The 14,106-nt window shown below is 38.4% G+C and overlaps 1 protein-coding gene across 2 annotated transcripts in view; it reads right to left on the bottom strand.

Annotated features, from left to right (window-relative positions):
• The window catches only part of PELI2 (pellino E3 ubiquitin protein ligase family member 2), a gene marked incomplete at its 3' end in the record, with an annotated part of 154,613 nt that overhangs the window by 18,556 nt on the left and 121,951 nt on the right, over positions 1 to 14,106 (bottom strand). The window contains exon 3 of one of the 2 annotated variants that reach the window (XM_081151903.1): positions 9,952 to 9,984. The exons of the other annotated variant lie outside the window; for it this stretch is intronic. Within the exon in view, the coding sequence (XP_081008029.1) occupies positions 9,952 to 9,984 (33 nt within the window). The remainder of the gene's footprint in view (positions 1 to 9,951; positions 9,985 to 14,106) is intronic. 2 annotated transcript variants of the gene reach the window in all.

The following is a 14,106-nucleotide window of genomic DNA, read 5'->3' as shown; positions in this document are numbered from 1 at the left end:
AAAAAATACTTCTTATACTACTCAACTTTAGCAATAAACATCATCTTAAATTTTTATTGGCATGAGTGAGATAAATTCAATGGTACTGATAAAATGACATTTTTTGAAAGCCAAATTAATAAAGAACTATTTCCAATTTAAGATGAGTGGATGTTTATCTTTACAGATAAGTGAAAAAACCCACTTTAAGAAAAATAATTTTATTAAACTCAAACATACAAAACTAATAACCAGGGAGTAATTATTTATACAAGAATTTATTTTATAGTTTCTTAAAAAGTGCTTATTGCATTTACAAGTATTGAATTTACAAATGCATCAACTCAAACAACTTTTTTGGCACACGTTACATAAAATAAGAAAATAAAAATGTCCGTGGTTTACCAATTATCTGCAGAATAAGGAGTAACCAATGCCATAACACACCTTTTAAAAAATTACGCATTTTTGTATGATGGTACTTTCTTAAGCACCATATTTCTCAAACTTCTACCAAAGTTGCCTTAATTGACCCCCTGGAGCCATCTGGGACAGCAGTGCTGAAGTGAAGCTTCTCATGCCTAAAACATCTTACCTTAAAATTATTACAAACTTTGTATTCTACTCCATAGCATGTTTGTCGTTTTAACATTTAAATGAGTCTTCCAAATTTGCTGGGACATTGGTGCCCCAGGAAGACTTCCTGTGCTCAACCAGGACCTCACACAGCCTGGACATGCCCAGCCACCTCTGTGCAACTCTCACAGACACCAGAAATGGCCCTTTTATAGGCCCTAAGTTGTTACTGGACCCAATTCTTCTAAGGTATTTTATTCTAAAATTGTTCTGTCTCGAACTATTATAAGCCTATGTAATATATTAAAAAGTATATTTTTAAGGGAAGTGACACCATACCTTGGAACTGCCCACAGGAAAGTAAAGCACAAAATTGTAGGTGGACCCCTGCTGGCGAACCCCAAACAGGGAAGAAGGCACAGGGGCTCCGAGGCTTTGAATGCCTGACCCAGGACACCTTGAATATTGAGCCCATTGAATAAAGTTTACAATTTCAAACTTCTGCCATTTTTTTTTTTTTAATGTGGCTAAACCTGCATCACTAGGGTTAGTAAGGTGGATGCTTTGGGATTAGAAAAACACTTTTTCTGAGACTTTTTGATTAAGGAAGTCCTAGCCTAGGGCTATGTTGTTCCGGAAGCCTCTGGATTTGGGAAAGACTGGGAAGTGGGAAGAGATTCTGCAGGGAGAAATCAGTTCTGGAAGGTGGTAAATGGCCCAGCCAGCAGGCAATACATTGCCCTATGGCAGGGATGGCAGAGGAACGAGGTGTGCAAGCACTTCTCACTCACTCCGCAGTGATGTATGTTCCTCTGTTAGTGCTGATCCAGGAGAGGAGGCCTACCCATGAAGAGCCCTGAGAGCCGGTGCCCTGGGGCCCAAACAGGCTGCACCCACAGGGAGGACAAGCATGGAGATAAGCAGGCCCTAGAAGCCTGAGATTCAAGCCAGGATTGAGATTTGGAGCAAAAGGTGGCAGTCAAAACCAGGACACCTAAGGTTACCACTGGGAGAGGTGTCCAATTCCCCTGACGACATGAATTAAGACTCACACAGTCTTGTTTGTATATTAAAGTCTAGAGTGGGGCCAGATTTGTGTGGTTAGGAGAAGCTAAGAAGAGAGTTTAAGCTTGATATCAGTTTTTGCTTTCTTTCTGGAAGTATATAAGACATTAACTAAGCTTTTTTATTTTGGTTAGAAGTATCAATTTTTCAACAATACTTGTAGCATTTAAAACAGGACTTTCAGAAATACGGCTTTCAGTATATTACAAATTCACTGACTTGAGTCAATCATTCCAGGTACTATATGGAAATAAAAATTTCCCCAAGGCACCAAGTTGCCTGAAATCTATTTCTGAAATATCAGAGTAGGTAAGCCCTTCTCTTGACACTCACTATAACTCAGTTCAAACAAAATTACTGTAACATAATGTGATTTTACTATACCAACTCAAATTTGGAAATTAAACACTTTAAAATCATAAGGAAAACCAGCCCAACCAGCTTGCCTGGTAGACAATAGTGATTTCCCACATTCACTTCTCTACTGTTAAGAGAAGGCAGGGTTGCTGACTCCCTCTCGCAACACTGCCAGTGCCTCAGAGGCAGACCTGGTCTTGTCTTTTCTTCCATCCTCAGCACTGTGGGCATGTAGACACTCAATGATATGTCAGATGAAAACATAAACTGCTTCAGATACAAGATGAAATTCAGAGCTTCGTTCCTCAGGTCTTTCCCTCCTCCTCCCACTTTCACCAGCAAAGGTACCATTAGTGACACTCTTAGCACCACTTTATTACATGTGAATTTTATCCAGTTAAAAATATCACAATTGGACAATTACAGATTAGGCAATTACAATTACAGACCTACTGAATAAAGGATTCCAACTTTATCCAGCTTAGGAATTGAAGCACTACTCTGCAATCCCAGATGCCCAAACCATGCCCTTTCTGAGCCAAGACACTTTTTCTCTAGCTGAAGATGTTTTCTGAGCTCTACCCTGCTTATGCCACGGGCTCAGCTTGGCTCAGTTCAGCCATCCTCTGCCATTCAGGGGAACAGCTAGAATTGGTTGTCCTAGTTCTGAGCCTCCAGATTCTAAAACAAACATGGTTCATAATGTCTATGGAATTTTCTTCCTTTTACAAATTCATATGTGCACACACACATAAAGGCACTTAGGAAGACATATAACTTGTAATGATACGAGAAAGGCAATCCTGTACAATGCATAATGGGACAGATACATGTCTTCATGGCAGCCAAAGAGCTTTCATTCATATTTTAAAAGTGTAAGGGAAATAAAATATTTTATTTGTTAAGAAGCAGAGGGGTTAGCTCTCAATCACAAAGTAAAGGGGAAAGAGCCCACTGAGAAACTGGCTTCCAGAAAATACTAATTTATCATAGTTATGATTTAGCCCATTCAGTTCAAGCTCTATAAGTCTACTAAGTGAGCCCTTAGCCACTGTGTAGGGAGAGAAAATGGAATTCATCACTGTGGCAGACATTGTTGGTTCCCTACCTAATGCCTTTCTCCCTATTAGCAGAGCTGGCTTCTCATGAAAAAGCCCGAGCATCCATGACCAGCTCCCTCGGTCTCCTCTGAAGCCAGCACATGGAAACATGACCCAATCCTGACCAGTGTGGAGCTCTTGGGGATGGGAGACATCAAGAGAGATCCTTTCCTTTCTGTCAATAAAAAATTAATGCGATGCTTGGAGCTGAGGTGCTATCTTGCAACATGAGAGGAAGGAGACTCTCAGAAAAGCAGACTGGGTCCTGACATCTTTGAGTTCTACCATATCTGAAACTTCTTTGAGTTCTGCCTACCCCAAACTTCTATGAGAAAAATGAGCATTTTAGGTTGCCTTTGGTTGGGTATTTTGTTACTTGCCTCCTGGGTTTCCTATTTCAGTCAAAAGCACAACCATACTCCCAATCACTCCAACTTAAAAGCTTCGTGTCATCTTGGAACCCTCTCCCCAGTGCTGTCCATATACAATTAGCATTATTTACATCATACTTAACCTAACGGTGAGTCAAAGCCAGGCTCACTAATTTTACTGCATTAAGGCAAATATAGAAAACAAAACAGAAGAAACCATATGCAACATTTCACTTTTTCTCCTCAAATACAAAGTAGTTGTTGGGTAACCAGTAACTGCAAAACTGATTTATTCCCCAAAGGAGTTTCACAATCAGCTCCTTGATAGCCCATAAGATAGTTAGCCAGCCCATAACTTTCTGCTTTGGAGATTAGGGGTAATCTAATTCATCTTCCCTTGAATCTGGGCTGCCCTTAGTAACTTGTTAACCAACAGAATGCAGCATAGTGACATGTGGGACTTCAAGGCTCGGTCAGAAGAAGCCTTGCAGCTTCCCCTTGCCACCCTTGAACACTTGCTCTTGGGAATCCTGAGCCATTACATAAGAAACCTAAGCTAGGAGGAGATTCCCTGGAGACTAAAGTGACTTGTGAGTGAAGGAGACCCCTTGGAAATGAGTCCTTCAGTTTCAGCTGCCCCAGCATTTGCCATGTGGATCAGAAACAAATTGCCCATGTGTGTCCTTCCCAAATTACTGACCCTCGCAAAATTATGAACAAAATTGACTGGTTTTTGCTAAACCACTAAGTTTTACAGTAGTTAACTACACAACAAAAGAACACTGAACCAATCTGTTCTTAAGGCCTATTGGTGCAGGGGCAATTTTCCTGATTTGTTAGTATTTATGATAAGTCACATAAGACATTATGGTGATTTGTGTGCTCACCTTCCCCACACCCAAGGGCATGGGACAGGTATGGGTAGCAAAGTGCTTTTACACGGAGCAGGGGCTGTGTTTCTAAAGGAAGTTTTGTGTGCTCCTCAATGCATGCTAAGAGGTTATCTGCGGTTAGAGCAAATATATATTTTTACCAAGATAATCTTCAGTTATTGGATGACTGAGATGTGAAGAAAATTTTATATTAGTAGTTATATTATAAAATAAGTATTTATAAGTTAATATAAAAAAGGAATCTGGACAGCATTCAAAGCCTTTTCAGAGGAGGCAAAAGCCACCAAGAGTGTAAGGACAATTTTTAGTCCTTACAAATTTGGAGGACGAATAGAAGAGATACTAGGAAGAAGAGAGGAGAAGAAAATAACTAGTCAAGTTAGAAGGTGTGAAGCCAAACTTTGCAAATCACATGTATTATGTATACCAATGGGGCATTCCTTACTAAACTAGACTCAGCCTCATTAAAGGGAATGCAACATGCACGTGTGTGTGTGTGAATCTGAGTTTCAAATGAAATGAGATTCTTTTTCTTCAAATCCATATCTAATTTTCTGTTACCATGTCTTAGAACCAAATGACTCAAGGTCTTAACAACCCCTCGTCTTGATGTCCTGGATGCTGCCTATTACAGAACTGCAGCCACTGTTCCTGGTTACACAGCATCTTAATAAAGCAAATGAAAGTATTTTTGGAAACAGCATACTTTCTTTCCTCCATAAGTAGATATAATTAGTGTTGTTTTTGCCTCCCAAAGAGACACCTGGTGTGGCTTAGGTACTGAAGGAACCTTTTCCAGATGGATCTCAAGTTTTCACAGAGCTGCCCTGAAGAGCTTTGCGTCACTTGCCCAAATACAGCAGTTTTCTGTAATGCTCTTCACTGCACCCCAGCCTTCAGAGTCTGACAGAACCCCTCAGAAAGAAGTTGGAGATGCTCTGATAGCCCACCTGCTAGGGACAGACCTAGGAAATGTCCTGGTCATGCTCCTCGGGGAGCCAGTGGCCTGTCTTTGGGGTTCCACCAAGAAACATCATACAGGCTTATGTTCTCACTAGCCTTCGAAATGATGCCCACAACCCGCACTTATAGAAGGCATGGTAGAGTAAGCACAGGCTCCCTGGCCAATTAGTCTGCATGTATTAGGCAGGTTTATTTTCAGCCACTTTAACTGTTAATTCTAATCTATAAGTTAATATTTCAGCACATTATACAATTTAAGTAAATAACTACAAAACTATTGCTGCAGAAAGGACCTGATAAAATGGAAAATAACTACATTGGCCTCTCACAGTCACCCTGGTTACTAAGTATAAGCATTCTATGACAGGGTGCACTGCTGCAGAAACTATATTTTAATTGGTGTGGGAAAACCTAATAATGGAATCTGTTTGGGGGCAGGACTCAATAACGCTAATGAATCGAACCTTTTTTATTCAAAAACAACTTCTGATGTTTATGTTTATGGCAGAAATGTGCACATTTGTGAGCAAATGAATGAGTTTGCTGTGAGCTGTACAGCAGCTTGGCAATAACTGCTGAAATGATTTTACTATGTGGCACTGTGTACACTGTGGTGCTGGGCAGTGTAGGGGTGGGGGGTACTAGAGGCTATCAGCATATATGGGGGCATGACAACTGCCCCGTGCAGTGACTGGCAGTGCACTGCTTCACTGAGCTATCCACTGAACGTCAGGCAAAAGAAAACATTCGTGCCAGACGGTTGTCTCAGTATGACTACCTGGTTTGTCCTGCTGAGCTCCACGTTTACATGTACTTTTAGGAGGAGAGAGGAAGACCACGTGTGGACACTGCAGAGATCAACTTGGCTAGTAGATCTGATATTGAGAAAACAACACACTGGGCCTCAGGTTTGAATCCTACTTGAGTCACTCACCAACTCTAATCAAATCACATAACCGCTCTGAGTTTTTAGTTATTACCTTTACATTTCATCAGCAGAGGGAGTTGACGTCCATAGCACTTACTTCGCCGTATTCAAAGAAGAGGGAACAATGCATAACATGGGATCATCTCTCCTGCAATACAAACCTGCACCGAGAGCAGTTTCATGGCCCAAGGGGGTTTACCATCAGCTCCTCCTAGTCTCTAACATATGCTTTGGAGATTACTACTCTGTTTAGCTTTAAATATATGTTAGATATTGACTATATTAATTAGAGATACTCCTGGGTGATAAACATGTTTTTCCAGAACTAATGACTTTTATGTCAGGCTGACAAGTATAATTAGGCAATAAATCCTCAATCAGTCCGTTTCAAACTGCTATAGGGAAGATGAGGTCTCTGCCAGCCTTGTCAATTTATGTATAAAATATGTATGAGTGCTATTTCTAAACAGAGGAAGTGGCTAAAGGAATCCATAATTTATTTTTGCATGAACATACTCTTTAAAGTATTCTATCTTTTCAATAGTCCATATTTCAAACGAGTGCCCAAATCACAGCTATGATTAGAAAGTCACAAAATGCTAACTTGGCTTTCATCAAGATCAACAGTGTTTTGTGCAGTAAGTAAGTAAGTAAATAAATAAATAAATAAATGAAAAGTCTGTTTGTTAGAGGCAATGGCTTTGAACTTGGTAACGGGCCATTCCCATGCCCATTTGGGATCAGCTCACTGAGCTATTTATTCGATAAACCTTGGCAAAGAACTTACTACATGCACAGTGCTGGACGGGCTAGGGCAGAGGCAGTCAATTCAACACACACAGAGGGCACAGAGGGTAGGAATGTCTGGGGAGACCCTGTTTCTAATTTGGAGGCACTCCTAATTCCATCGAGGGTGAACTTGGTCGGTGGTGTACCAGTTCACAAGGGATGACCTGACTCAGGTATAGTTCAGGAAACATAGCACACCGTGTGCTGCAGTGGAGAGCTGGGCAAGACACCTTCATGTGCCTGTGGAGATCTGTCCCAGGAACTCCCCCACTCACACGGGATGGAAAGCTCCTTGAGGGCAGGAACTTCTGTCTTTTTAAACCAGCCTTCAACTCATGGGGTATATTGCATGGTTGACAGTATTGGTCAGGCTGAATGCCCACTCCACCAATGACTGGCTGTGGGGCTGGGCACACTACTTAAGTCCCTGTATCTCAGTTTTGTTATCTTACAATTGCTGGTCCTGTGTCCAGGAAAGTCATTGCTGTCTAAGGGCAAAGATGCTTCAGCTACTTCTATATGCACCCAGTTTATCACAAAGTACGGAACAATGAAAGGTTCAGATTCAAGTTTGTATAGATTATTTCTGTACTTTTAAAACCTATTAAGCTACCCTAATGTGTAATCTCCTCTTTCAGTTACTTTGTCTCATTTCTTTTGGAAGTAGTGGTGAAGTGCAGTATTCCCACCCAGGGACACATGTCTATATACATTAACATGTTACATTCCCAACGACATTGTGTGCACTAGTCACCAAAAATGAGAGCCTATCTCTAATGGTGACTTTGAAAGTACACACCTTCTTCTTTACAGCTGCAGTATGGAAGGACCTGGAGAATATTATGCAAAGCAAAATAAGCCAGGCACAGAAAAACATCACATGATCTCACTTATATGTGGAATCTAAATAACTTAATAAACTGATGAACAGAACAGATTCAGTGACATGGAAGCACAGATCAGACAAATCTCAGAGGGAAGGAGGCGGCTGATGGGGGGGAGGTTAACCAAAGAATTTATATGCACATATGCACGACCCAAGGACACAGACAATGGTGTGGAGAGGGACTGGGGAGGGGGGTGGGATGGGGTGGAATGGGTCATTGGGGAGAAAAAGGGACATCTGTAATATTTTAAACAAAAATAAACAAAACAAAGTATACACCTTAGCGCAGACCTGGGAAACATCTCCCCTCACTGACTCCCAGTGGCAGTCCCCACAAAGCAGGGAAGGATAAGGAAGGGGCACAGTCCTGGGAGTTCAAGCCAGTGCTCTGGAGCTTCACCCATCTCAACGCACACAGCAGACATCAGAACTGCTCGCTACCAGAGGATCTAACCTTGCAACAAGGACCACCCTACAGCCATCTGGAAAAGGGTGGGGACCACACTCGTCTGCTAAGAGGTAGAGAAATTGGCCTCCAACAAATTCACTCTTCAAAACAGCTGCATATTTGCTTTTGAACATTTTATGGTCCCGGACACGAGCAAGAAGGGGCATGGGAAGAAGTGAAGAAGATACAATATATTTTCAAATGACAATTATTTCAGTGAAAATTAAAACAGTGGTGAGATTTCTCTCTGTTGTACACCTTAAGACTAAGAAAGAGAGGGAAAGATACCTAACTGCATGCTATCTCACGTAAGAACAGGTGTTGGTAAACTTTATGAGGAGATATTTAATTGGTCATGGACAATGCTTTAAAGAATACATGTGAATCTGTCTGCTGCAACATCTAACATCTTCTAATCTGAATAACTATTTGCATATATATGAGCTACTTGACACAGGAAACAAAGTTAATTGAAACAATGAACCCTAATAAATAAGAATTATAAATAAAAATAGAGCATTTTGCAAAATGATGAAGTTGAAAAAGTAAAATTCATTGTTCAATAAATAATTCATTTACATACTTCTTTTTAAATAATGCATTTACTGGATAAACAAGGTATACCTGTTTCTAAAGAGTACTGGATAAAAAATACATAGTCTACCATAAGCTACATGTCACAGTGAGTGAATAATAAATTCAAGCCCTAATTTGTTGCCATGAGCAGGCAAACTTCCAGATGCTATAAACTGAATCTGACAGAAATCGATTTTATACTAAGATAACCAAAGACCTGCCATATAATTATTTTAATATATAGGCCATTTTATCAGCTGTCAAAGAGATCCCTTGAGTACTGAAGAATGAAAAGACTAAATTTACCTTTGCTCAAAATAAAACAAAATACAAAACCCTATTAATTACGTAAAAGGATAGAAGCAAAAGCTCTCATTTAAAAGAGGGGATGTTTTCAATTTTTCCCCCCTCACTTTACTTGGATTTTATTTTTAAGGCTTGGCTTAGATCTAAAATTTGTCCATCTGCTGAGGAATCTCATTTTCTTTATGGAATAAAACCAGTTCAAGAAGGCCACATCATAGTTATATAGAAACATGAAAATATTTACTCTCTAAAGACAACATTTATCTTGGCAGTTGGTATTTTCAAGATGGTGAGCCTGCTGGAATCATGCAAGTTCCAATCCTAATATAAAAAATTTTAAGTAAGACAATAGCTATCTTTCCTTGGAAGTACAGGAAATGTACATGTAACTAACTTGTGTGGTCTGCCATACATGCCATTCATAAATGGTACCGGTAGAAGGTTAGATAAATAGTTTGGATGTTACTCTTCCAGTCTCATTCAACTGAACTTCTTAAAAGGGCTCTTATTATCTGCGTGTCCTTGGGTAATATTGTGAATCTATTTCTTAACCTGTCAAGTTCCACAGCTACCTTGAAGGGTTATTGGAAAACTGAGATGATGTTTATAAAGGATCCAGAGTACAGTGTCCAACACACAATAATTACTATTATACTCAGCTATTTATTAATTACTAAAACATTTATAATCTCTATTGGATAAGTTAATACTTACTTTTGTAAGGTCCTCCAGGTCCTTGATTGATTTCTAAGGCAAAGAATATTTTTAATTAGGTAATATGTGCAACAAAGTACCAAATATCACCAGTAAGTAGTATGTTCCTTCCAACCCCAGACCTGAGTCAGACAGCACCACTACTAGTTTCATGTGGATCCTTTTAGGGAAAATCTGTGTCTATACTATCACCGAATATACATAAGAAAAGACAGCATACTGTGCACAGCATTCTGTTCCCTGCTTCTTTCATTTAACAGTATAACTTGTAGAATGGTCTATATCCCTACCTATTAGTGCTGTATCAGTCTTTTTCATGCATAGATATAGCCTTATTTATCCAATAAATCTCATTTTTAATTTATTTAATTTTTTTTTCTATTTTATAAGCAATGCTGCAATGAACATCCATGTATTCATTTTGCATATGGAAGGATATATCTATAAGGTAAATTCCTAGAAATAAAACTGCTGGATCAAATGGTATGTGTACTTTCAATATTGAAAGTTATTGTCAAACTACTTTTCATAGAAGTCATACCAATTTAAATTCTTACCAGATATGTATGAGAGTGGGTTTCCCCCACACTTACAAGGAGTTATTAAGTGTTATGGTCTGTACTGCCTGGTTTGTGAAAAATGACATGATGGTGCTTTTTAAAAAAAAATTTTAGAGGGTTTGTTTTATTTTTTAAATTCAGAGAGGAAGGGAGAGATAGACATATCAATGATGAGAGTCACTGACTGGCTGCCTCCGGCACGCCTCCTACTGGGGATTCAGCCTGCAACCTGGGCCTATGCCCAGGCTGGGAATCGAACCTGTGACCTCTTAGTTCATAGGGTGACGCTCAACCACTGAGCCATGCCAGCTGGGCACGTCATTGTGCTTTTAATTAGCATTTCTATTATCATGACGGAAGCTTAACATATTTTTTTAATTATTACTTTTTCTATCCTCACTCAAGGATATATTTTTCTATCTGTTTTAGAGAGAGAAACCCATAGAAGTTTCTTCACCAGGCCCCTTCGAATTCATCCTTCCCTTCCAACCACTTCCTCATGCCCAGGCAGCCAATGATTTCTTTTCTGTCACCACAGACTAGATTGCATTTTCTAGAAATGAAATCTTACACTATGTACTATTTTTTTGGTTTGGCTTCATTCTCTTATTATTCTGAGAGTTATCCATGTTGTTACATGTATGAATAGTTCATTACTTTTACTGCTAAGTAGTATTCCCTTGTAAGGGTAAACTACAATTTGTTCATCCATTCATTTGTTGATGGACATCAGATTAGTTCTTGTTTTGAGCTATTGCTAATAAGGCTATTATAAACATTTATGTGTAAGTATTTGTATGAACACATGCTTTCCTTTCTCTTGGGTAAGTACCTTGGAATGGAATAGCTGGACATATAGTAGGTATATGTTTAACTTTTTGAGAAACTTCCAAATTATTTTCCAAATTGGTTATACCATTTGGCATTCCCATCTCCAATGAATGTGAGTTCCACTTGCTCCACATCCTGTCAACCCTCGGTATTGTCATCTTTTAATTTTAGCCACCCTTATGAGTATGGAGTGATACCTCACTGCGGTTTTAACTTGTATTTCTCTAATGACACTAAGAATCTTTTCATGTGCTGATTTGCCATCTGGATATCTTCTTTAGTAGAGTGTCTGTTAAATCTTTTGTCCATTTTTAAAAATTTGGCAATTTTCTTGAGTTTTGGGAATTCTTTATATAATATGAATACAACTCTTTTATCAGAGATATGATTTGCAAATATTTTCTCTCAGTCTATATATTGTCTTTCCTCTGAACAATCTCTTTTGAAGAGCAATTGTTCTTCATTTTTATGTCTAATTTATCAATTTGTCCTTTATGAATCAGGATTTTGGTTTTGTATCTAAGAAACCTTTGTTTTATCAAAAATCACAAAGATAGTTCTCCTATGTTTCCTTTTGGAAGTTTTATGTTAGGTCTATGATCCATTTTGAGCTAATTTTTGTACATGGTAAAGGGTATGAATCAAAGTTCATATTTCTGCATGTGGATATCCCAACGGCCCAGCACCATCTGTTTAAAAGGCTATTCATTTTCCACTGGATCACCTTTGCACCTTTGGTGAAAATTAGTTGTCCATACATGTGTGTGGGTCTATTTCTGGGCTCTATTCTGTTGATCTATTTATATATCTTTTCATCGGTACCACACTGTGTTGATTATTGTAGCTTTAAAAAGTCTTGAAGTCAGTAAGTATAAGTATTCCAATTCTGTTCTTTTTCAAAATGGTTTGCCATTTTTAGGTTTCTGCATTTTCCAGGGAATATCAATTTTTAAAAAGCCTGCTGGAATTCTCACTGGAAGTGTGTTGGATTTACAAATCAATTTGGGAAGAACTGACACCAATATTGAGTTTTCTGACCTATGCACATAGTATATCTCTTCACATATTTAGAGATATGTCCTATCTCTTAGCAATGTTTTATAGTTCTCAGTGTACAAATCCTGCACATCTTTTGTTAGATTCAGCCCTAAGTACAGTCAATTTTTGTTAGTTACCATAGTTACATTCTGCAAACTTGGTGCAAACACGGAATTAGTGAATACCTAGAGGAAATACAGGGTTAGGTTCCTTGAGCCATTGGTCACAACATTTTTGTCAACTGATCAATATGTAAACTTGTTTCATACGTGTTTCTGTTTAAAGACACCTTGTTTAATACACATTTCTTACAAATAATTAACTGTTTATAGTATGAAAATTGAAGCAAAAAGGCAGAGTGTTGCCTTGCTCTACCTCAGCTGGCAACTCAGATTTTTCAGTATGCTGTTCATGCCCAAAATTGACTGGGAAAGTACCACAAGTATTGATTTGAGCGTTACAAATAAATTTTGGTGAGCAGGCAAATGCTACTTACTGTAAGTGGTTTGTTTATTTTTAATTTGGTTTCTGAGCTTCTGCAGTGTCTTTTTAAAACCTCCTCACATTATGGTCTGTGTTTTCTTTGCCTTATGTTCTTTATTTTATATGATTACTCAGAAGAGTTGTATTTCGATTTTTGTGGTTACTTTTATATATACAACTACATAAACATGGTTGCACTCATTAACTTTCTAATAAGGGCAATAATTCATTTCCTCTTACCATCCTTCCACACACACTTTTAATTGACTTTATAATGTTTCTTGCTGTTTCATTTTTTAAACCTTTGAATACTTATATCTTTCTGTTTTAAATGATAGTTTTTGTCTCCCAGCTATAAAATCTGAGGATATTAGCATCACACACTACCTCTCACCTTTTCTCCTCTCCCTTTTATTTTACTAATTATTTCTACATTGTCTGACTTCATAACATTTACATCCTATTCTGTGGCAATCACTCTTGTTTTAGTTCTACAGAGCACAATGAATTCAATGATTAGACGCAAGTCTCTTTGCCAGAGAGTCTCCATTCACCTTCTATTTGGCTGAAATTTGTCTTCTGGTAATTTCTTCAGTAAGGGCTCACAGACATTATATATCCTGAGTTCTTACATGTTCACCAATATTTGTTTGTTGTCTGGTGCTTAAAAGAAATTTGGGGCAAGTAAAGAAAGCTTGAGTCACTAGATTATTAAATCCTTGGATAAAAGAATCAGAGCATCTAGCATTGTGCAATAACCTTCTGAACAATCCTCAGATGAAATGAGTCACTAACAAAAATGAATCAAAGGTATTTTTCACAAAAATGCTTTCTCCTATGTATATTCTATCTTAAAACATTTACATTCTGGCTATATTTGATGAGAATTCAAATGTATTCAAGAAAATAGGGATATCATATAAACAAGAATCCAGTGGTGACAACAACAGCACTGGAACATCTCAGGGATAACAGTCTGATGTGGAAAATCTGTCGACAATCCATTTATATATAATCAAAACTCACTAGGAAAGTAAAATGGCTTGATATTGAGTATAGTGGGATTCAGATCTGATTTGGTTATGAAATCATTAAGATTATTACCATTGATTAGAAAGTCTATCAGTAAATAACACAATGTTTATTCCTTGGGTGACGCCGTGGAACAAAACTCCTAGAACTGCAGCTAAAAGTGACCAGGGTCAATACTGTGTTATTAGACTTGCTATCTAGCTAAAGGAAG

The sequence above is a fragment of the Miniopterus schreibersii genome, assembly GCF_964146895.1.
Source record: "Miniopterus schreibersii genome assembly, chromosome: 1".
Lineage (NCBI taxonomy): Eukaryota > Metazoa > Chordata > Mammalia > Chiroptera > Miniopteridae > Miniopterus > Miniopterus schreibersii.
The sequence above is the reverse complement of the archived record's forward strand: the minus strand, read 5'-3'. Positions and strand labels throughout refer to the sequence as shown.